The sequence below is a fragment of the Pygocentrus nattereri genome, chromosome 17, assembly GCF_015220715.1.
Source record: "Pygocentrus nattereri isolate fPygNat1 chromosome 17, fPygNat1.pri, whole genome shotgun sequence".
Lineage (NCBI taxonomy): Eukaryota > Metazoa > Chordata > Actinopteri > Characiformes > Serrasalmidae > Pygocentrus > Pygocentrus nattereri.
In genome coordinates this window covers 31,071,444-31,093,521 of record NC_051227.1, presented here as the reverse complement: position 1 = coordinate 31,093,521, position 22,078 = coordinate 31,071,444, and the positions used below count along the sequence as shown (strand labels likewise).

The window sequence follows — 22,078 nt, the reverse complement described above, 5'->3', positions numbered from 1 at the left end:
GAGGGATGGGTATCATTAGGATCTTACCGAAACCAACATTGATACCAATACTGTTAAACAACAATGATACTTACTGATACTCTTATTGAAACTACTTTCTGTAATTTGGTGCAAAATACACAGACACGGCATGAAAAGACAAACATGACATGAAAAGATGTAAAAAAAAAATAAAAATTCAAAATGAAAAGATGTGAAAAGGCTGTGGTCATCTCCCTACAGTTAAAATGATTAACAACCATAAGCAATTCAAAATTAGTTCCCCATGGTTGTCAGGACAGCTCACACTAAATTCAAAGTCAGGCTACCTAGCAGATAGCAATATTAATGCCATACTAGCTACCAATTTTTAATTCACTACAGACTCTTACTTACTATTTCCCCCTGATAAGCTGATTTAGGCTACCAACTTATCCTAATTATTCCATTAATGCAGGAAACATTTTCTGATGACGAGCCTTAGACTTAGACAGCTATCCTAGCTGTAGTTTTGACACAAGGCTGAAGTTAGCTTTCTCTCTGCCAGCTTCTTATTCAAATTTTCCCGTTCCTCACTGAATGGTGCAGCAGTTATTATTATAACGCCTGAAGCACCAGCATGTTGTACCATTTAACATGTAAAGGAAAAATTTGAAAAAGAAGCTGGTGGATAGGAAGCCAAATTCAGCAGCACAGTTTTAACGCCTATAGCACTTTTAAAGAGGATTTAACAAGCAAGTTTTATTACACTCTTCAATAACTTGTGAATAGCTTGCATTGAAGTCCCTGTAGATATTGAATAATAAAGACTTAATAAACCTGGAATGTTAAGGGGTCAGGCTATCAAAATATCCTACATAGATTTTTATGTAGGGAACTATCTATAAGTGGGACATTTAAATCAGAGCCACGTATAAAGAGGATCACATCATACCTGTTCATTCCAGTAGACCATTTTTTCCAGCAATGGTAAATTATGGGGCCTCTCAAAAGTTCCCGGAAGTTAGTAGCAAACACTAGCAGTGCAGTACAGTTGCAGCTGAATGGACCGTTTGTGATGCACTTTTAAAGAATCAGATTGTATATTATCAGCACATCCAAATCAAATTAGTAGTGGATTTAGGGAATGTTACCAGACAAGGCTAGGATAGTTGCTGCATGTGCTTTCTGTATGTGCAGTGCATTTGTGAAATGTAGCTCACGTGTAGTCATTCTGATAAAATGTTTTCTGAATTTGTGTCATGCTTATGAGTTTGCACAAGCTTTTCATTGTAATGCGCATAGGATCTACGATCCACAATACAGAATGAATTAATGTTACATAAATACCAACAGCAGCACTGTTTGCCCAGGAGCTTATCGATATCAGTGAGGAAGAAGTACCAATTTAATACCAGTTCTCAGTACCCATCCCTACTGAGCAGTGGATTCTCAGCTTCATAGTATTGGTATTTTGTATTGCCATTAACAATACTGTATTTAGGTGCCAGTATCAGCGCTGAAACCATTACAGCATCAACATAAGTACAACACTAGAGCTAGAATGTGGTGAAAGATGACAAAATACACATAATTGACACATGAAACTGCTGATGCACACTCTCTATATGCTCACTTCAAATGAACTATGCAAATGAGCTGTGTGATGACTAAACAGATAAGTGGTCTAATAAACAATTGTGTCACACTTTGACTCAGTACTCCAACGCACATATAGTGAGAGAGAAAAGGGTTGGAAAAAACAAATGTTTTCAAAACTTTGATGGCTGATGATTTAAGGTTAAAACTCTCAGACCACTAATTCTGCTTATAATTTAGTGACACACCCCCAAAGCCAAAGAAAGGATTGACCTCACCGTAATGTAAACACAGCATTAACTTTAACAGTGCATGGCTACTACAGAATTTGAAAAGATTTAAATAGAACAAAATAAGTCTTGACTTCACTCATTTTTTTAAAGCTACACTATGTAAGCTTTTGGATTAAACTTGAAAGACACGTTGGGTCAAATTTTGTGGTACTTTTTTGGACCACGTCCTATTTTTTTCCTGTATTAACGTCTTTGAGCACAGGCTTAAAAAGAAGGTCCAGCTCAACATTTAGGTTTCAAATGCAAATTCAACATTACACTGCTAGGGATATGATGGTGATAGTAGATAATTCACTTCCATCCTTGGAAGACACATCTGTTACCAAGTTTTGACTGAGTTCTCTTTGAGTACACTTTCAACATACATGTAATCATCCGATTCATCCTCTCCGAATGGAGTCCAAAGCACAGCCAACATTACAAGAAATGTTCCTGCACACTCTGCACACAATTACAGCTAAGAAAGTGCAGCTTTGAGATCCAGTTTATTTTTATTTTTAGTATTATTTTGGCAGTTGCAGTTAAAGGGCTCAGATCATGCACTTTTCTTACATTTTCCATTTTCCCTTGATGTCCACTTCAAGATTTTGTGTGATTTAATGCGGCCCCCTCAGCATCCTCAGTTCCCACATCCATGCATCAAATTTTTCATAAAAAAAGGAAACTTATGAACCATGATATTGGCCTTATTAGGACATGCAGCTTGGAAGTGTTCTAGCAAAATGGGCAGTCATGGGCTGGAGGTTAGCAAACCAGCATTGTGACTGGAAGGTCGCCGGTTCGATCCCCAGAGCCGACAGCACATGACTGAGGTGTCCTTGAGTAAGACACCTAAACCCCTACTGCTCCCTGGGTGCTGTGGATTGAGCTGCCCACTGCTCCGAGCAAGTGTGCTCACTGCCCCCTAGTGTGTGTGTGTGTGTTCACTAGAGTGTATGTGGTGTTTCACTTCATGGATGTGTTAAATTCGGAGGTGAAAATTTCCCCGCTGTGAGAATAATAAGGGTCACTTAATCTTAAACACACATTCATACAGTCTGACATATGAAAATCACGGAATCTAGCCACAATGTGACTGTTCACACTCTGTTCCCTGCACACACGCAGAGATCTTCTCGGAGGTTTGATTAGTTTGCCTGTTTGCATAGAGAATCTGTGTGCCAGAAGAGCAGCTGTCATCTGACTGTAATCATAATCATATGCACCATGAATGCAAACCAAACAAAACACACCTGAAAAGAAGAGGCCACATGGGACCACTGACATTATAAATGAGGGGTGAAGACATTACACACTGCCCTTTAGTCCTACAGAAGTCACAAACGCCCTCCTAAGTAGGTTCTGATTAGAGTAATTAACACAGGTTTATAGCAGGGGCAGAAACAGCGGGAGATCTGAGCACGGACAGCCAGTAAGCCCCAGTAGCCCCTGCATAATCAATAGAAAAAAACACTAAGACAAATTTCAGTGCTGCAGTGTAGCATAGTGTCATGCTAATGAATTAGTAATGGCAGCAAAACGAACGGCTGTAGTAACATGACAAATGGTGGAAGCACTCTGCCTCCGGTAGCAATTTATGACTGCTTTAAATCAGAGGCCCGAGCTGATATCCCACTGTAAATATAGTGTGGTTAGACACACTCCAACAAATCCTTCTCATTACTCAAGCAAGCGTGTGATAACAGATTTGGATTAGCCACCATGGAGATTTTTCAACATGTCAATAAAGGCGCTGAGAGCAAAGTAGGTATGGGTTTGAATGAGCACTGATTGCATTCTTTCTTTTTTTTTTTTTTTTTTTTTTTTTTTAAAGAAACTTTATTTTAACAAAAATATAACAGTTTACAATTAACAAACAAACATCATTCTTTCTTTGTGCTCTCGTGACAATACATTCACCAATATATTAAATAGGACTACAAGTGTAGGCCAAGACAGTGTGCACACAAGACAGTTGGACACATGGGGCACTACCAGGGCCAGATTAACACTTCCTGAGGCCCGGGGCTAATTACCAGGATGAGGCCCTTCATATGATGTTCTGACGCATGACCTCACACAAACCCACTGACACATCAGCGTACACAGTACCAATCTATGACAGACTACCGTTTAAAGTGAACTGGTATTATGATTTCTGTGGGGCTGGCCCGCTTCGTGCATCTCAACTCGGTCAACTGAATGTTTCCAATCAGAGAATCCGTGCGTGAAAGCGGACGAATCGTTACTGAATAGTTTGCAAAAAAAACAAAACACATTTCCAGTAGATGGGGAGTAAGACAACCATTCTCTTGCCACCTTCTCTCCATTTCTGAGCGAGCGACTGAACAATGTTTTGCTCAGACATCGCTTCTGATTTTTATAGCTCCTTTCAGAAGCCGAAAAATCGGCATCTTTATGTTGACATTGTGTGGGTGCTTCAATTCCCTTTCCGACCCAATAGCTTCGCATCTCCTCATTAACTTCTCCCCAGCATGCAATATCTGTTGATATATCTATTTTCGCCCCTGCCTCAGAATCAACAGGCTCATCTGCTACATTACCCACTGGTTCTTCTCCATCACTTGTTTCCTCAGAGATTGTAGAACTATTGCTAGCAGACTGGCTAGTTGGGCTGGTTAGTTGGCTAGCGGTGGTTGGCTGCTGTCCATCACTGACAGTTGCCTCTTTGCTGGTGGTAGCTGCTACAGCAGGCTGACTACTCCACATGTTGGTTAATTTGGGTGTTTTCTGTAATAATTCTGTCGCTCTTTCCTTTTTTATTGATTGTAATTTTCGTTTTTTTGCTCCGCTCTCGTGTTTCCTTTGGCCCGACATTTTCGCTTGTTTCGTTTTTTTTTTTTCTATTAATTTTTGTCATTTGACATTCAGCGACCGGAGGCCCCCCTAGTGGCGAGGCCCGGGACTGCAGCCCTTTCAGCCCATTCTTTTAATCCGGCCCTGGGCACTACAGTGTTCTATTAGAGGAATCATCTTTATAACATGACTGTGATGCACTGGCCTCAGTCTCTTAAATGGATTACAGATCGATGGTGACGTGGGGCAAGAAATGTACTAAATTAATATAGAGAGCTAGGCCTACTAGTAGAAGCTGAAGTGGCTGTGAGTAAATTTTGTGGGAGGGACAGAGCTGTTACTGCAAATCTCAGGGTGTTCAGACATCAGGGACAGTGTAACCTTCTCGAAAATGTTTCATTTACAAAATCACATTGCACTAGCTATTTCACTTCAATTTAGATGTATAAATCAGCATCAAAACTACCCGAAGGATTTATTTACATAATAGTGTAATACAGATTTTCTTTTTTTGTTTAGTTTGAGAATAGGTTGAAAAAGTAGTGTGTACTGTAAAGGCAAGTTCTACCAATTGTTTTACATTTCTACATAATTAAATCACTAAGAAGTCCACAAAGTCAATCAGAGTGGTTTGATGTGAACTGCTCCATTCTAGAGAAACTTACAGAACCAGAAATGTTCACAGCTGTGGTGATAGGAACTAGGCAACTGAAGCATTTAATGTCTCTCACAATTACACAGAAAGTTATTGCATGAAAGTGTTAAGAATACACTGCCTGATCGTTTTATAATAGTTTTGACATAAGGTTTTGGTCTAAAATGTATTTTTCAAAAGCCATTCATGTGGGAGATGGTGTTGCAAGACAATACTGCGCCTTCAGATCCATTTTTACATCCATATTTCAGACACAACAACCATTAATAATCCAGTATTTTATGGAACTACCAATACTGCACATCATAAACTAATTATTCATATCCTATACTCCACATTGGAGAGCTTATCTAAGGACTTCAACACAACACACTATTCTCTGTGCAGCTCGTCTGCAGTGTCAGCACTGAGGTGGCAGAGACTGAGAGCGAGTATCTGGGCTGGCAGAGATATGAAGGCGTGCATGGCTGAGTGGAGGTGTCAGAGTGTCAGACAGGTGAAGGCAGTGTTGGCAGTGAGCTGTGATTGTGACCACTCTCTTCATCTCTCGCTTTCCGTACAATTTGATCATGAGTACTGCACACTGAGCACAGAGAGCACACACACAGAGCAGGCGAGGGGAGCTAACAGAGACCACCCACAGAAACACACACAACACCCTCACATCGCTGCTACCCACCTGAATAGTTTCATTCACATATACACACCCACATCTAAGACTTACTGAAATTGTTCCTCCACACGCATGCATACAAACACGCCTTGGCAGTATCAGACATAGACACATGGGGTACTGTGGGAGTGAGGGTGGGAATTAGGTCAATTTCAAGGGCTCTAAAGAGACAGGGGCCCTTGTGTATTGTAAAGGGAATGTGTAGCGTAGGGCTCACTTTAAACACAAATGTTTGACGCTCAAGGTTACCTGTGCAAACAATAAGGATAATCAATGGACCAGTTAGGTTCGCTCGGGGAGCAATACACATAGAAGAAATGAGACCAGAGAATGTGGAAGTTATGGAGTGTATTGTATGTAAACAAAATAAATGTCTTCAAGTAAACAACAATCCCAACAAACCAAATGTACAAAATGCAAAGGATTTTTTTTCAAAAAAAAAATTGTTCGCTGATCACCCAAAACCAAAAGCTAAGTACTCAATTTCTTCTTTGCTTAAATTCTTGTCAGTTATTGTTACTTTCCCAAACTAACCACCTGTGTTTGCTTTTAGAGTTATTGATTCAATCCTCAGGTAAGTATTAGTTATTATTATTATTGCCTATTTATTGTTATTTTAGAAACGAATTGTTACTCTTCTCTTTTTTTCCCTTCTAGGTCCGATTAAATTTATAAGGTGAAGGCAAGTATTTAGGTTGGAATTTTTACTGGTTACTGATTAGTCTGTAGTTAGAACCTTATATCCAAATGTAAAATATATTAATAGATAACTTATGTCTAGGATCAGTTTCTTAAAATTGATCTTTAACCCAACCTGAAATTTCACTTTCAGAACAACCTAACCATGTTCAATAACGTAGTAACCAGAAATGTGTATCAAAACCACTTATCAAATTACACAAAAAAAAATGAATAAATCAGCAACTAAATAAGAAATAAAATCCTTTTCACAGTCTCTTACCTTTGCATAAAATAACCTTTCAACTCAGAGTCTCTTTTCTTTCACAGTAGGTTTTTTCTTTAGAAGTGTCAAAAGTGTCCTTTAGTAATATGAAAGTTCAGTTTTCGTAGATGTCAAGTGTCTGTGTGGGAGGAAAAAACCTGGGATCCACAAAATATACTCAAGGTTCACTTTGGTCCATTACGGGCTTTGGCTCGCCACCTTGACACCCCACAGTGCACCGACCGTGTGCAGCTGAGCGATGTGAAGAGTTCTTGAAGAGTTTAATCAATTCCAAGAAAACCCAAGAAAAAAACTGACCTGTTTACAGGAGAACAGCGTCTAAGTACTCACATAACATCTTTACATTTCACACAAATACATACAGCGAACGGTGGCTCAGCTAGAAAATTTAATTCAATTCAATGCATTTAGCAGTGTTAGCTCATATTACATTCATCAGCGTTAGCTTAGCATAGATACCCATTACATTCAATGGCGTTAGCTTAGCATTAGCGAATACGAGTAACCGCTAGGCTAATTAGCGATGTTATACCTTTATTTACTTGGCTATTTTGGTCAAAACACATATACAAGTGTGTTTTTCACTCACCGAATCCAATCCATTGTTCTTACATGTCATTTTAGGTAAAGTTAGCACCAAGCTAATGTCAAGCTCTCCCTCCATCTGCAGATTACCCGGAGCATCCAGCCTGGAAAGTTTTGGCTCACAGTCAGTAGAACTTTGCTGTCTCTTTCTCTACTCTGTAGACTACTGGAATTAACAACAGTGGTCAGCTCTGCAGTGACCACTCCACTGATGAAAAACACTAAATCCTAGCGTTTCTCTAATATTTTACCTCTTACAGGCTGAAAACTTTCTGCTGTGATGCTCCGTCTCTTCTGTCTCGCAACAAGCACGCAAACTCTCTGGCAGTAAAGCAGGTGAGGTCGTCACCTACTACACACCGATTGGCCAAGCAACGCCCACCTAATCTCTTAGGGGAATATTACTGAACGCTATTTTGCGCGTTGGACCTTCTGAGAGACTAATTGGCTGCTGTTTTGCGCATTAACTTGTTTATAATTAAACAGTTTATTTTTTTATTTAAACAATGTTTGCTACTGTTTCCATTCATTAACTTATTTTCATTCTACTTCAGAATAAATTTAAATTATAATTATTCATTCTACTTTATCAGTGTCTTTTTGTTACCCACTGGAGACCTGGGTTACAGATGTCTACCAATTTTTCTACATTTTTACATAATTAAATCATCAGGATACACTATATTGCCAAAAGTATTCAGTCAAATAATTTAATTCAGGTGTTCCAATCACTTCCATGGCCATGGGTGTATAAAACCAAGCACCTAGGCCTGCAGACTGCTTCTACAAACATTTGTGAAAGAATGGGTCGCTCTCAGGAGCTCAGTGAATTCTAGTGTGGTACTGTAATAGGATGCCACCTGTGCAACAAGTCCAGTCGTGAAATTTCCTCGCTACTAATATTCCACAGTCAACTGTCAGTGGTATTATAGCAAAGTGGAAGCGATTAGGAATGACAATAACTCAGCCAAAGTGGTCTGCCATGTAAAATGACAGAGCGGGGTAAGTGGATGCTGAGGCACATAGTGTGCAGCGTCAATCACTACAGACCTCCAGATGTGGCCTTCATGTGGCCTTCAGATTAGCTGAAGAACAGCATAGAGAGCTTCATGGAATGGGTTTCCATGGCCAAGCAGCTGCATCCAAGCCTTACATCACCAAGCGCAATGCAAAGCACTGAATGCAGTGATGTAAAGCATGGTGCCACTGGACTTTGGAGTAGTGGAGATGTGTTCACGAATCATCTGGCAATCTGATGGACAAATCTGGGTTTGGTGGTTGCCAGGAGAACGGTACTTGTCTCACTGCATTGTGCACAAAGCAAGGTCTATAAAGACATGGCAAGACAAAGTCCTGACCTCAACCCGAAAGAACACCTTTGGGATGTATTAGAGCAGAAACTGCAAGCAGGCCTTCTCGTCCAACATCAGTGTCTGACCTCACAAATGTGCTTCTGGAAGAATGGTAAAAAATTCCCATAAACACACTCCTAAACCTTCCCAGAAGAGTTGAAGCTGTTATAGCTGCAAATGGTGGGGCAACTTCGTTTTAAAACCCTATGGATTAAGAATTGGATGTCACTCACATCTGTGGTAATAGGAACCAGATATCTGAAGTATTTAATGTCTCTGAACGCTCCCTGACAGAAAGTAATTGCATGCAAAGGTTACAAATACACTGCCTCGCGTCTGAGACATTATTTTTCAATAGTTTTGACCTGGTCACACTCTGTGAAGAACAAGAGTTTCGTTTTTTAAATCTAATGAAGATGGTGCCAAAAACATAAACAAATATTTTTTAAGAATGCTAGGAAAAATTATGCCATAACACAGAAGATAGCAAGCTATCACCCTGTTTTTCAAAGGTAAAGTTGAGTTATTATGACATACTTTCGCTTTAGATTTAGGAACTACACTTGCAAATGATTCAACATTGAAAAGCCCTATCCAATTTTTTTGTTTGTTTTCCCTCATATGCCCTCAAAATATGCCCTGTGTTTATGCGTTAAGATGTCCTTTGCTCGGCACCAATGAAATGTAAAAGCTTAACATAAAAGTGAAGGTGAAGGAGAAAGTTGTCTGCATGAACAAGTACGTTCGTTGAGATTTTAGTGGACTTTTATTATAGAGTATTACTAAAACAGCCAAGATGCAACAATACAATTTGCAATTGTACAAATACTACAGTGTTGGAGTGTATGCTAGAGATTCGTATCTACAGCTTGCTTTATTCTACATAAGAGTTAGAATTATGACACTATAACAAAATTAAGAGTTGGCTTGTTTTGACAGTTGCTGCTAAGAGAAATAAGATGAGGCAAGGACCCCATCTATTAAATTTTCAGGAGGCCCAAAATTGCTACCAGGATCTCTGCTGACGTACATCTATGACTTGTTGGAAACACATGCAGACCCACTTCCTTTCACCAAAGCACATATCCAAAAACTTGGACAGCAAGTAGAAAAACAACATAATGTGGTTAAACTGTTTCGTACGTCATCAGTCTCCCGAGATTCAACACTTGTTATAAACAGCTTCAGTGAAAAGGCCACGCACTGCAGGCAGCGGCTGGTATTATAGAACCTGTGCTCCAGATACGGCGTCTGTCAAATTAAACAGCAGCCTTTCACTAGTCTGCTTAGAGCAACTACAACTGAGTGGTCAAGCCATTTAAATGCTTTCCTTGATTCAGAGAGAAGTGCTGGACAGTAACAATTAAATTCTGTAGCACAATATATTGTCATGGTTTTTTGTGATATTTACAAAAATTCTCCTCTTTTACAGAAAGATTCCTGCAAACTGAGCAAGGTGCGAAATAGAAGGGTCCTAGTGGGTCCAGGACTCTCTAAGCTCTTAGATGCCCTGAATATCTCAAGAACAAAATTCTAATGGGTCCCTGACAAAAAAAACTTATGAAATTATGTTGTCCTTTAGCGTAAAATCAATAACCAAATACAAATTCAGCCAAAATTCATTGTTTAGCCTGCTTCAACCACAAATCAGCAAGCTTCTGCCTTTGATATTCTTGATGCAACACTGGTTTGCCTAAAGAAGGTGCTGTAGCAAGCTGATTCAACCAGTTGGTCTGTCATAGCCTAGCAACTGTAACATTGGCCAGGATACCTCTGAAAAACTTTACAATATGCCACACTGTATTTGTACATCTGAAAAAACTGCCCAATTTACTAGTGAGAGTTTGATGCAAACGACTTTCCCAAAAGACAAAACGGGACATGTGGACAAAAGGACAAGCTCTCAATTAATGTATGCAAGACCACATTACCAAATATTTTGCTGCCTCTAATGCTAGCATTTTTGTGGCTATGGTTATCAGACAGCCAACACTGGAAAAGACAGGCAACATGGGAAACCCCCGAATACCAGGGGGTATTTCACACAATAATCCTGAGTACTGCCACTATGCTAAAATAATATATTACAAAGAAGATACCCAGAGTATCTTATTTCTACTGTTCTGTTGGTCTTCTCTTAAAATTATGGCAAAGGGGCCCATAACCCTCTATTGCATGATGTTGCATCTAGACAACAAACCCATTTTCCTCGCTTTACACTAACATTATACATATATATATTTAGTGCCAATGACAGGGTTAATAATAAAGGGAAGCGACTGATCAAGTCAATGAAAGTATGCACTTCTCATATTCTCTCTTAATGGACACTTTTAAACCTCTTTTTTAACATCTGGTATTATTTATTTATTTTTTTTATGTGAATTTGTTGTTTAGAAGCAACACTGTAGGGCAGTGGAATGGATTTAGCTGGTCACAAGCTGGGAACCACTTCAGGGAACATGGCTTTATATCATTTCTTCCAATTGTTGCACAATGTTGCCTCAAGGACCCCTGAACATATTATTACTTAAAATGTTTTTGAATTTAATAATCAGGTTGATTTCTCTCATAATGTGTACAGTAGAGGGTTAAATTGTATTGGTAACATTAATCACATCCATCCATCCATCCATTTTCTAAGCCACTTCTCCGTCAGGGTCGCGGGGGGTGCTGGAGCCTATCCCAGCAGTCCTCGGGCGGAAGGCAGGATACACCCTGGACAAGTCGCCAGTCCATCGCAGACATTAATCACATAAAATAAGATATTCAGAAAGAATAATTCAGATTTTATGTATTTTGAACTGTTCTTTCAAAATAATCAGAATCACTGAGAAAAAGACAAGATATACTGATATATGACAGTAACTGATTTATGTATGGATGTATGGTTCTATGAAAAAGCTTTGATCAGGACAGATCCTTTACATTTTGTTGAGGTTCTTCAAACTTTAAAAATATTCTTCTAACTTACTCATTTCATTTACAGAAACTGTGCTCTGAAGAACAATTCGCTGTAAGGGTCTTTCCGGAAACAAAAATGGTTCTTATATGCCATCACTTCAAACCCTTTCTGACACCTTTATTGTAAAGAGTGCACCACTAACAGAGCTTTCCTAACATTTCAGCAATTCAGACAGTTTTTCTTAGTTACGCCTGCTTTATGATTTAACCTCGCCCATATCAACACTGAGGGCAACTCCTGAAAATACCCAGATATCTACTTTATGCCACAGCCCATGGACAGCAGGTGAAATGTACTTATTCTATATCTGACAGAGTAATGTAGAGGCAGCTCCTCTGTGCCTGCATTGTAGCTAGAGCAGCTTATGTCTTTAGTATTTCCCTGGTAATGTTTTGTGACAGCGTAATACATTTCTCACAGCTTTATTCCTCCGGCTGTTTTATAGCACAGGGGATGGCATTAATCATAAGAAAATAAATAAATGTCCTGGAGGTTCATTGTCATAGGCCCAAAGAAATAATACCCACACACTCAAGCACTGTCTGACTAAGTCTCTTGCTCTCTCTTTCCCTATTCCTTCCCCTGCCTTCTTCTATTTCTTGCTCCTTAAGCATATTTTGGTCACCCTGAACATGGTACAGTCATGCAAATACTGCTCAAGAGAGAAAAACAACAAAATTGCGGCACATATTTACTATTTTTTCCTAATCCTAATTTACCAACTGTTTCTGTCCCTTGTAGTGACACGCTAGTCTTATCTTGAAACAGGGCTGAACAATAATGTGGGAGACGTCACATGGCAATATTTTCCTTTCTTGCGATAAATACTGCAATATTTAAAAAATAAATAAATAAATAAATCCAGATCATTTATGCCTATGGATCTAATTATCACAAACGCAATGAAAAGGGTGTGCATGGAGGGGGAATTAAAGGCCAAAATTGTGGTAACTTGCTAGCCTATAGAGTAAGATTTTCCACTTTAAAGACTAGGAAAGCCCTCTGCTGATGATGTATCTTGAAGCTAGGAGGAAATGCAATGCTAATGCAGAAGGAAACCAGAAAGCAAACTTACTTACCAGCTAAACGTCAGTGGCTATGCTAACACTCAGGGTTTCTATACCTCCGAAGGGGGATTCCCAAGGGGGATGTAGGCAAATTTGCGTAGTGCATGCTAGGTATAGTAGTGAGAGAATACTGACAGTTAAAAACGAAAAAGGAAATAAGATCTTGAATTTTTGTCAAGCCAATTATGATCTACATAACATTACATAACATGACAAATAACATTTAATAATTCATTTTAATAATACTTTTATGAATGCTGCTTTAAGACAGTAGTTCAGTATTCTGATTAGAGGCATACTATGTGGACAAAATACTGTATTGCTATTACATTGTTAGTTAAATGTACCTTACAATATAATGAAAGTACATTATAGATGTGAACTAAGGCCTGGCCTGCATTATTTATGACTAGAATTGTTTATATTTGTTGAATTGTGAATGTCTTGATTCATCCAAGCACCAAAAGAACATCTATGATTGGCCAGGAAGTCAGTACTGCACAGGTAGATGTGGAAATTATGAAGAAGGAACAATATATTGCGCAGCCCTGTTTTGAAATCATGAGTTTCTCTGTTTAGTGCCTGATCCCAGTTCACACATGTTAGGAGACAAGACAATCATCTCTGCCTGTGCATCTGACAGTTCATGCAAAAGCTCTTCAAAGAAACCAATTGAAAAATAATTATAATCTGCATGAAAACAGAGGAGAGATTTGAATGGGGCCTTCAGCGTCCTTATCTGCCGATAACATCTGGACTTTAATTGAACAGCTGTGTTATATGACAGGGCAGAGGACTCTCTTGAAGGATGAATAAGAAATGTGTCCCATTAAGGATGAATGTGGAAACGTGCACTGCTGAGCATATTGGACATTTCTACCAATAATGACTGAGCCCACTACAACTTTATGTCCATCCGTGGAGAACAGACACCAGCCTAGAGGAAGAAGTCTGAATACATTACAGCATACAGTCATTTGGGCCACAAAAGGATATTTACTCTATAAGGCGACACTACTCACTAGAGCACCAATACAAAAAAGCACAGAACATTCATAAAACACTAATACGGTCATGGCCAATGCCTAATATTAGAAAATAGCAGCTTCATCAAGTCCATAATTAAAAGAGCGCCTGTGCATTTACTAAAATATGCTTCTTGCTGATTTCCCTGGAAACCTCAAGAGAGGCTGCAGTGCTGTTCTCACCTCTAATGGAGAATCGCCCATTTTAATTACACCTCTATTCACAGAGTGAGCCAAGCGGCGGGTATTTCTCTGGGACTCCCTCTGAGTGCCAGAAGAGATTCTAAATCTGTACAACACGCAGCACTGCATGATCATTCAACATCTACTGCATATCTAACCACATATATTCAAATACAGGGTAAGTCTAAAGCCAGGAACCATTCTAATATCTTAATAAAGATACTAAATGACATGAATGGGTGTATGTGTGGCACATTCATATCGATTGGTCTAATTCACATAATAGAGATCAATCTGACTATTGATACTGATAGCAGTGCCTGACTTTCAGTAATTATTCCTATCAGCTACATGGTAGTACAGCTGAGCAATATATTATTTGTTAATCAAATGACCAAATTGGTTTTGAAATAAAAACATCACAGAAGGCTGCAACATGCAAATGAACCCACTAACAAATCACTGCATAGGCTACGAGCATTCTGACACACCTCAAACATTCAAAAGCAGTTTCTATGCTTTTTGATGAATCAGGACAAGTCATGTTATACAACAAACATAAACGGTTTTAATCAAAATACAGCAGGCCATTCTTTAGCCAGGTCACTGACATGTTTGTATTACATGGTGAGGTATATCACTTGGAGGTGCACAATCAGAATCAGACAAGATTGAAAATGGCCAAGATCAAAACTGGTCTGATTTTACTCCTAACACACAATCTGTAATCAGTCGATCTGTTATTTTGCTTTTGGCTGATCTGTGTTGCTATTTGATAAATAACATGAGCCAGATAAGTATTTTCTAGCACTATATATGATTTCCGGCAACTGTGTTTTTTTCAAAAATAACGCCAGTTGGCGAATTAAAGAGCAAATCATTTTGCTTTGTTATCTATATAGTAACTCTGGCTTATGAAATGTATTGGACATATGCTGTTTCACATGTTCCTTTAACCCTTATAGCCTCAGAGCTTCAAGTCAAACAGAGAATAATAACTAACAGTAACCATTAACAGTAAAACATCCATTCTGCCAATTTGGTTGTAAAGCAATCAGAATCAACCAATTAAAATTTATAACAGTGTCCCCTCTAAACGATATAGCAGCAATATGGCATTTTGACTACACTATAGTAGCTATTATTTCAGTTCACTGAACCACCAACCCAGCCTTACCCTTTACATTCATTCCGTAATAGCAAATATATGGCATAAAACTCCTTTAGCACAAATGTTTTCCTACAAATAACTACCCCACAGCCAGGATGTGCCCCCTGATTTCAAGAGATTTCCAGATTAAATGTTCCATTTCAGGAAGTCACTGAAGATGCAATAATGGCCTGCATCAGTGAGTGCAGCTGAATGGAACATTTAACACCATTATAATGTTGCACCCAAAATCTTGAACAATCCAGTATGACCTTCTCTATAGCCTGCTGAGCACAGCTTCCATCAAAGTCATCAGTAAAACCCAGTATTTCAGACCATACTCTCCCTGGCAACTGCAAGTGAAGAGTTTAACATAGGGGCTGCAGTCTTACAGAAATGGTGCAGAGTTAGTGCAATAAAATGTGAGTAGAGTGAAGGCGTTTCTTATATCGTGGCCAAGTGAATAATGTATGTAGCAAGCCAGCATCAGATTAGATACAGTATCAGCCTCAGATGCTCCTTCCACAATTACCCAGATTGTCTGATATATATTGTACAGTATTTTGCAGAATTTTGCCTGCTATAATTGGCCATCTAGTCCATGAGTATGTGCTTGCATTCACTTTTTTTTTCAATCTGAACCTATATATAGCAAGATAAATGTTATCTAGTTACAGTAGCAAACAATGACAACAATGAACCTTTCAGAGCATCACATCTTTAAAATGTATAAAATTTAGTTTGAAGCAGTTAGTAGCAAGTACTAACATGCATTTGACACTCTTTGAGTCAGCTCTTTACAGTGAATGTTGAGAAAGAAGGGTTTATTTTGTAATCTAAGACTAAACAAGTAGTTAGATTTTATGCTGCAGTGGCCAAAAATCATAGGATCCTCCTTTAGGGCCTCCTTGGAACATTCTGCCTCCGTCTCCTCATTATATCCAAATTCCTGCTTGTTGTGTTAGTTTGTCTACCCAGCTCCCTAGTAAAAACAACTTGGCAAAAGTGTTCATTTTTTCAAATAACAAAATATCCTGGCATTTCTGTTAATTGGCTATGTATATATATATATGAACACACACACACTGATCATTTTGGGCAAAAAATACTGAATAAAGAACCATCTGGGATCTTATTTGTAAGCTGAGCTGATTGGTCTGACTGACTGAAAAGCGTCGGAATGCCCACACCCCTCAAGAGTAGCAAGTAAACGGAATATCTCCCGTGTTTTCCAACAGGTATGCCAATTTGTTTCACACAGGTCTGCTGTTGCAGTTTTAACAATCATCCTGACAATCGCCTGCCCCTACATGTTGCTTTACATGCTAAAACAACAGTTCGTAGTTAGTTATTCTGCAGGGCAATCAAATGGCACCTTTCTCTCAAAGTAGGCAGTTCTTTTGTCATGCTGAGTGAAGAAATAAACAAGGCCAATAGCAAGATGTCTGGCTTATGAGACTAGACTACATGTGGAGCTTCAGCAGCATGGATAACGCTGTAGCATGGATTTTTTCGTGGTTCGTAATAGCAGAAATAGAGTTTTTGGAACACTTCACTGACTGCAGTATACACTGCAGTTGGGTCAATCTGTCATGGATATTTGTGTAAATATGTTTTTTATGATTAAAGCTGTAGATAGTCACCACTAGCACATTCAATCACATCAATAACAATCAACCTCAGCTATAATGACACTTGACAAAACAATCCTACTGAATGATAAAAGGTAGGTTCTGCAGTTTGATTAGTCTTTTCTTTACTCAGAAAGGCCAAAGGGTCTTTCAATGCGAAGTTACAGCAGTATCAGTGTGCACCAGATTGACTCTGATGTGTCAGGATTACAGATTGGCACCTAATAAAACATAAGACAAAAGAAAAAGAGAGATAGAGAGTGAGAGAGAGGGAGTGAAAGAGAGAGGACAAAAGCAACCCCTGGAGAGGTGAATTCAGGACACCAGGTTACAAAGGAAGGAAAAATGACACTAACCTCGAGCATCAAAGAACTCGTCATCAGAGCTGTCAACAGATTCTTGGGCGATGTTCTGCATACGCCAGTGGGAAGCGCTGTGCTTGCGTAAAGACACTACAGGGGAGAAGATGGAGAGAAACGATCAGGCCTCAGATCGTAAGTGCCCATGCAATTAATCAGCACTGTATGACTAATTGATTGGACATGACATGATGACAACGTTACCCAGTCTATTAATATACAACACAAGACCAGTGACATGGATGTGGCTAGTGTCTACTAACTGAAAAATGTTTTCTGCCAAGATGTTTTCTGGGAAATAAAAAGGGGGAGGAGTCAAATTTCAGAAACAGATGTGGAATCAAGCTACTCGCAACTTTTTAATTATTATAATTATAATTTAATTACACTTGAGCTGAGTAATGCTGTACATTAAAATAGTGAGTTTGAGCAACAGAAAGCAAAACACAAAATAAATGAAAGTACTTAGTATTCTTAAAGGAGACATAGCAAACAAACTAGCTTTTTCTGTGATAGTACGCATATACATTACTTGTCATGGTATCTACCATATAAGGAAACTAAAAGCTGTGAAGTATCAGCAATTTTGGTGCATTTCTCTTTTAAAGCATGTGATTTTACATTAGATTTTCTGCTCAATCCTGCATTTCATTGATCAAGCATGCCAACTCCACTCAAGCAAACACACCCACTCAGTCAGTCTGCTAATTTACACCATCGCCACATATGGACATCTCTTATGGACAGGACTATATAAAATAATAAAAAAAAATAAAGTCACAGAGTCATATGTAAAAGTTTGAACACCAAAATTACTTGTTTTTGTGACTATGGAAAAATAAGTTAACATATTCTCTACAAGGAACACACAAACTGCAAATTTCAATGCACAATTTCTGCATTCTGCAAAGAGTAAAATATGTCTCATTTAAGTAGATAGTCCGCAAAATAGTTTCTTTTCTTAAAAGAATTAGTTTTGGTGTGAGTGTATGATGCGAGTGTCTTTTTACCTTTTTATCTTTTTAGCTTTTTAAAAAGTTTCAAGAACATAATGTAAAAGTTCTATATAAATTAAAGTCTTTTCCCAGAAACTTATGTCCAGGCCAAGACCATTGTACAGTTAAAGACCAAATTAAGCTCTGAACATCACAAGAATTCTCATTGAGCATAAAGTCAATAGGACACCAAATTAATTTCAGTCAATGCATATTCCTCAAGTTTCAGGCCAGCCTTTAGAATCATAGTGGGGATAGAACTCTCTGAACAACTCACATCAAAGATCCCTGGTGTTCTAGCCCACTCAAATCAATGTTAATAGCTTTATAATCTAATGACAGATAGCAGCAATAATGTTAATTAAAAAATGGCTATAAGTCACCCCACAATCATCTCCTCTCTATCCTATAATTTGGTTCATGATGTCGTAATTATAGATCTGACTCATTGAGGACATCTATATAGAGAGAGGGAATTAGTTTTTGACAGCCCATAGCTTATCAATGTTTAAAAGCTTCTGCATTTTTAATCTTTTATTTCAGTAGAATTAAATTTTTTTTCTAAAATGTACAGAAAACGCACCATGTGGTTGAGAAATTACTGGTGTTTAAATGCTCAAATTTTGGTTAGTCTGGCAAAAAATGAGCTTCCCCCCTGACCCTAAATGTAGTTGCTCAGCCAAGGCATGTATGGGGTCAGCTTCTTAAATTTAGCACTGATGCTTCAAACCAAGCAAGGTAGCTAACAAACAATGGAAACTCATAACTCACTAATTAACATCAAGCAAACTGAAGGCTTAAATCAACTGGCAGTAGCTTCAAACCATTTGAGTTTTAAAGTAATCTCAAACAGACTTACATTTACTGCAATTTCCCTCTGGGATTTAGGCTTTAGGTAAGGGTGGAGAATATGACCGTTTTTATCTTTTTCCTGATAATTCATGTCATAATGATATGGATACTGTCAGTACAGTACAGAACACTGAATAAAAGCATGTTTTAATACATGGGGGGTATAATTAGTAGTGATGTAGTCAAGGACATTCAAAATGAGTCACAGTTAAGACCAAGACCTAAACACAAAGTCTGAGTCAAGACCAAGACTTTGTAGTAGCCAGGTCTAAATCAAGATCAAGACCAGATTAAGATTTTTTCAGAATCTAAAAATAAAAATAAGTATCAGAAAGAGGCAAAACTGAATTTTTTTACATGACATATTAGGAAACATTATTATATTTTACAAAATAATACACACACATAAACATTATCTATACTGCTTATCCATATATATATATATATATATATATATATATATATATATATATATATATATATATATATATATATATATATATATATATATCCCATTTTCTACAAAATACACCAGTAAGTCACCACCCAAGGTAACTGAATATAAACAAAAAAAGCATCCACTTTATTATTAAATGAAAACATAGCAGTAATAACATTCTGATCTGCCCTCAGAAGAAGTTTGAATTCTGGAACCAATGACCATCAACAAACAAATAATACCACTTAGATCCTCAACTGGCAGTTTTATTAAACATGTAGAGAAAGGGCTGTTTTACTTTGTTTAAATATTTTGTCAATGTTCAATAATTATAGAAAAAGAGTTCAGTTTCCTCTCCTTGGATCACTACCTTATCGTGGTGGAGGGGTTTGCGTGCTTGAATGATCTTAGGAGCTATGTTGTCTGGAGCAAAAGCTCCTGGTAGGGTCTCCCATGGCAAACTGGTCCTAGGTGACAGGTCAGACAAAGTGTGATCCATAATAACCCCTATGAAGACACAAAAGCAGGACTTGTGTACCCTGCCCGGAACAGGGTTACCGGGGCCCCACCCTGGAGCCAGGCCTGGGGGAGGGGCTCGCCAGCGAGCGTCTGGTGGCCGGGCATTTACTCATGGTGCCCGGCCGGGCCCAGCCCGAAGGAGTTACATGAGTCCCCCCTCCCATCGACCCACCACCAATGGGAGGGGCAGTAGTAGGGGTTCGGTGCGTTGTGGATCGGGCAGTGTCCAAAGGCGTGGGCCTTGGCGTTCTGATCCTCGGTTGCTGAAATTGGCTTTTGGAACTTGGAACGTTACCTCACTGGCGGGGAAAGAGCCTGAGTTGGTGCGCGAGGTTGAGAGATACCGGCTAGATATAGTCGGGCTCACCTCAACACACAGCTTGGGATCTGGGTCCAATCTCCTTGAGAGGGGCTGGACTTTATTCTTTTCTGGAGTTGCCCATGGTGAGAGGCGGCGGGCAGGTGTGGGCTTTCTCATAGCCCCTCGACTCGGTGCCTGTATGTTGGGGTTTTCTCCGGTGGACGAGAGGGTAGCTTCCCTACGCCTTCGGGTTGGGGAACGGGTCCTGACTGTTGTCTGTGCTTATGCACCGAACAGCAGTTCAGAGTACCCAGCCTTCTTAGAGTCCTTGGGAAGGGTGCTTGAAGGTGCTCCTCCTGGAGACTCTATTGTCCTACTGGGGGACTTCAATGCTCACGTGGGCAATGACAGTGAGACCTGGAGGGGTGTGATTGGGAGGAATGGCCTCTCTGATCTGAACCCGAGTGGTGTTCAGTTTTTGGACTTCTGCGCAAACCACAGTTTGTCCATCACGAACACCATGTTTGAACACAAGGATGTCCATAAGTGCACATGGCACCAGGACACCCTAGGCCGCAGTTCAATGATTGACTTTGTAGTCGTGTCATCGGACTTGCGGCCATGTGTTTTGGACACTCGGGTAAAGAGAGGAGCTGAGCTGTCAACTGATCACCACCTGGTGGTGAGTTGGATCAGGTGGTGGGGGAAGATGCCGGTCAGACCAGGCAAGCCCAAACGTATAGTGAGGGTTTGCTGGGAACGTCTAGCAGAAGAACCTGTCAGATTGATCTTCAACTCACACCTCCGTCAGAACTTTGACCAGATATCGGGGGAGGTGGGGGACATTGACTCAGAATGGGCCATGTTCCGTTCCTCCATTGCTGAAGCGGCTGACTGTAGCTGTGGCCGTAAGGTAGTTGGTGCCTGTCGGGGCGGTAATCCTCGAACCCGGTGGTGGACACCCCAGGTGAGAGATGCCATCAAGCTGAAGAAGGAGTCCTACCAGGCATGGTTGGCCTGTGGGACACCAGAGGCAGCTGGCAGGTATCGACAGGCCAAGCGATCTGCGGCTTCAGTTGTCGCCAAGGCAAAAACCCGTGTATGGGAGGAGTTTGGTGAGGCCTTGGAAAGTGACTTTAAGTCGGCTCCGAAAAGATTCTGGCAAACCGTCAGGCGACTCAGAAGGGGAAAGCAGTGTGCCACTAGCACTGTATATAGTGGAGATGGTGTGCTGCTGACTTCGACTGAAGACGTCATTGGGCGGTGGAAGGAGTACTTTGAGGACCTTCTCAATCCCACCGACACGTTCTCCAGTGAGGAGGCTGAGTCTGGGGACATGGGAATAGGCTTGTCCATTACTGAGGCCGAAGTTGCTAAGGTAGTTAAGAAGCTCCTTGGTGGCAAGGCTCCAGGGGTGGATGAGATCCGCCCTGAGTTCCTCAAGGCTCTGGATGTTGTGGGGCTGTCTTGGCTGACACGCCTTTTCAACATTGCGTGGACATCGGGGGCGGTGCCACTGGATTGGCAGACTGGGGTGGTGGTGCCTCTTTTTAAAAAAGGGGACCGGAGGGTGTGTTCCAACTACAGGGGAATCACACTCCTCAGCCTCCCTGGCAAGGTCTATGCAGGGGTACTGGAGAAGAGAGTCCGGCTTATAGTCGAACCTCGGATCCAGGAGGAACAGTGCGGGTTCCGCCCTGGTCGTGGAACACTGGAC

The 22,078-nt window shown here is 39.9% G+C and overlaps 1 protein-coding gene across 2 annotated transcripts in view; it reads right to left on the bottom strand.

Moving 5' to 3' along the window:
- Nucleotides 1-22,078, bottom strand: part of pitpnm3 (PITPNM family member 3) — a 119,235-nt gene that overhangs the window by 83,298 nt on the left and 13,859 nt on the right. For both annotated transcript variants that reach the window (XM_017694926.2, XM_037546658.1), the window contains exon 2: nt 17,253-17,348. In XM_017694926.2, coding sequence (XP_017550415.1) covers nt 17,253-17,348 — 96 coding nt within the window. The remainder of the gene's footprint in view (nt 1-17,252; nt 17,349-22,078) is intronic.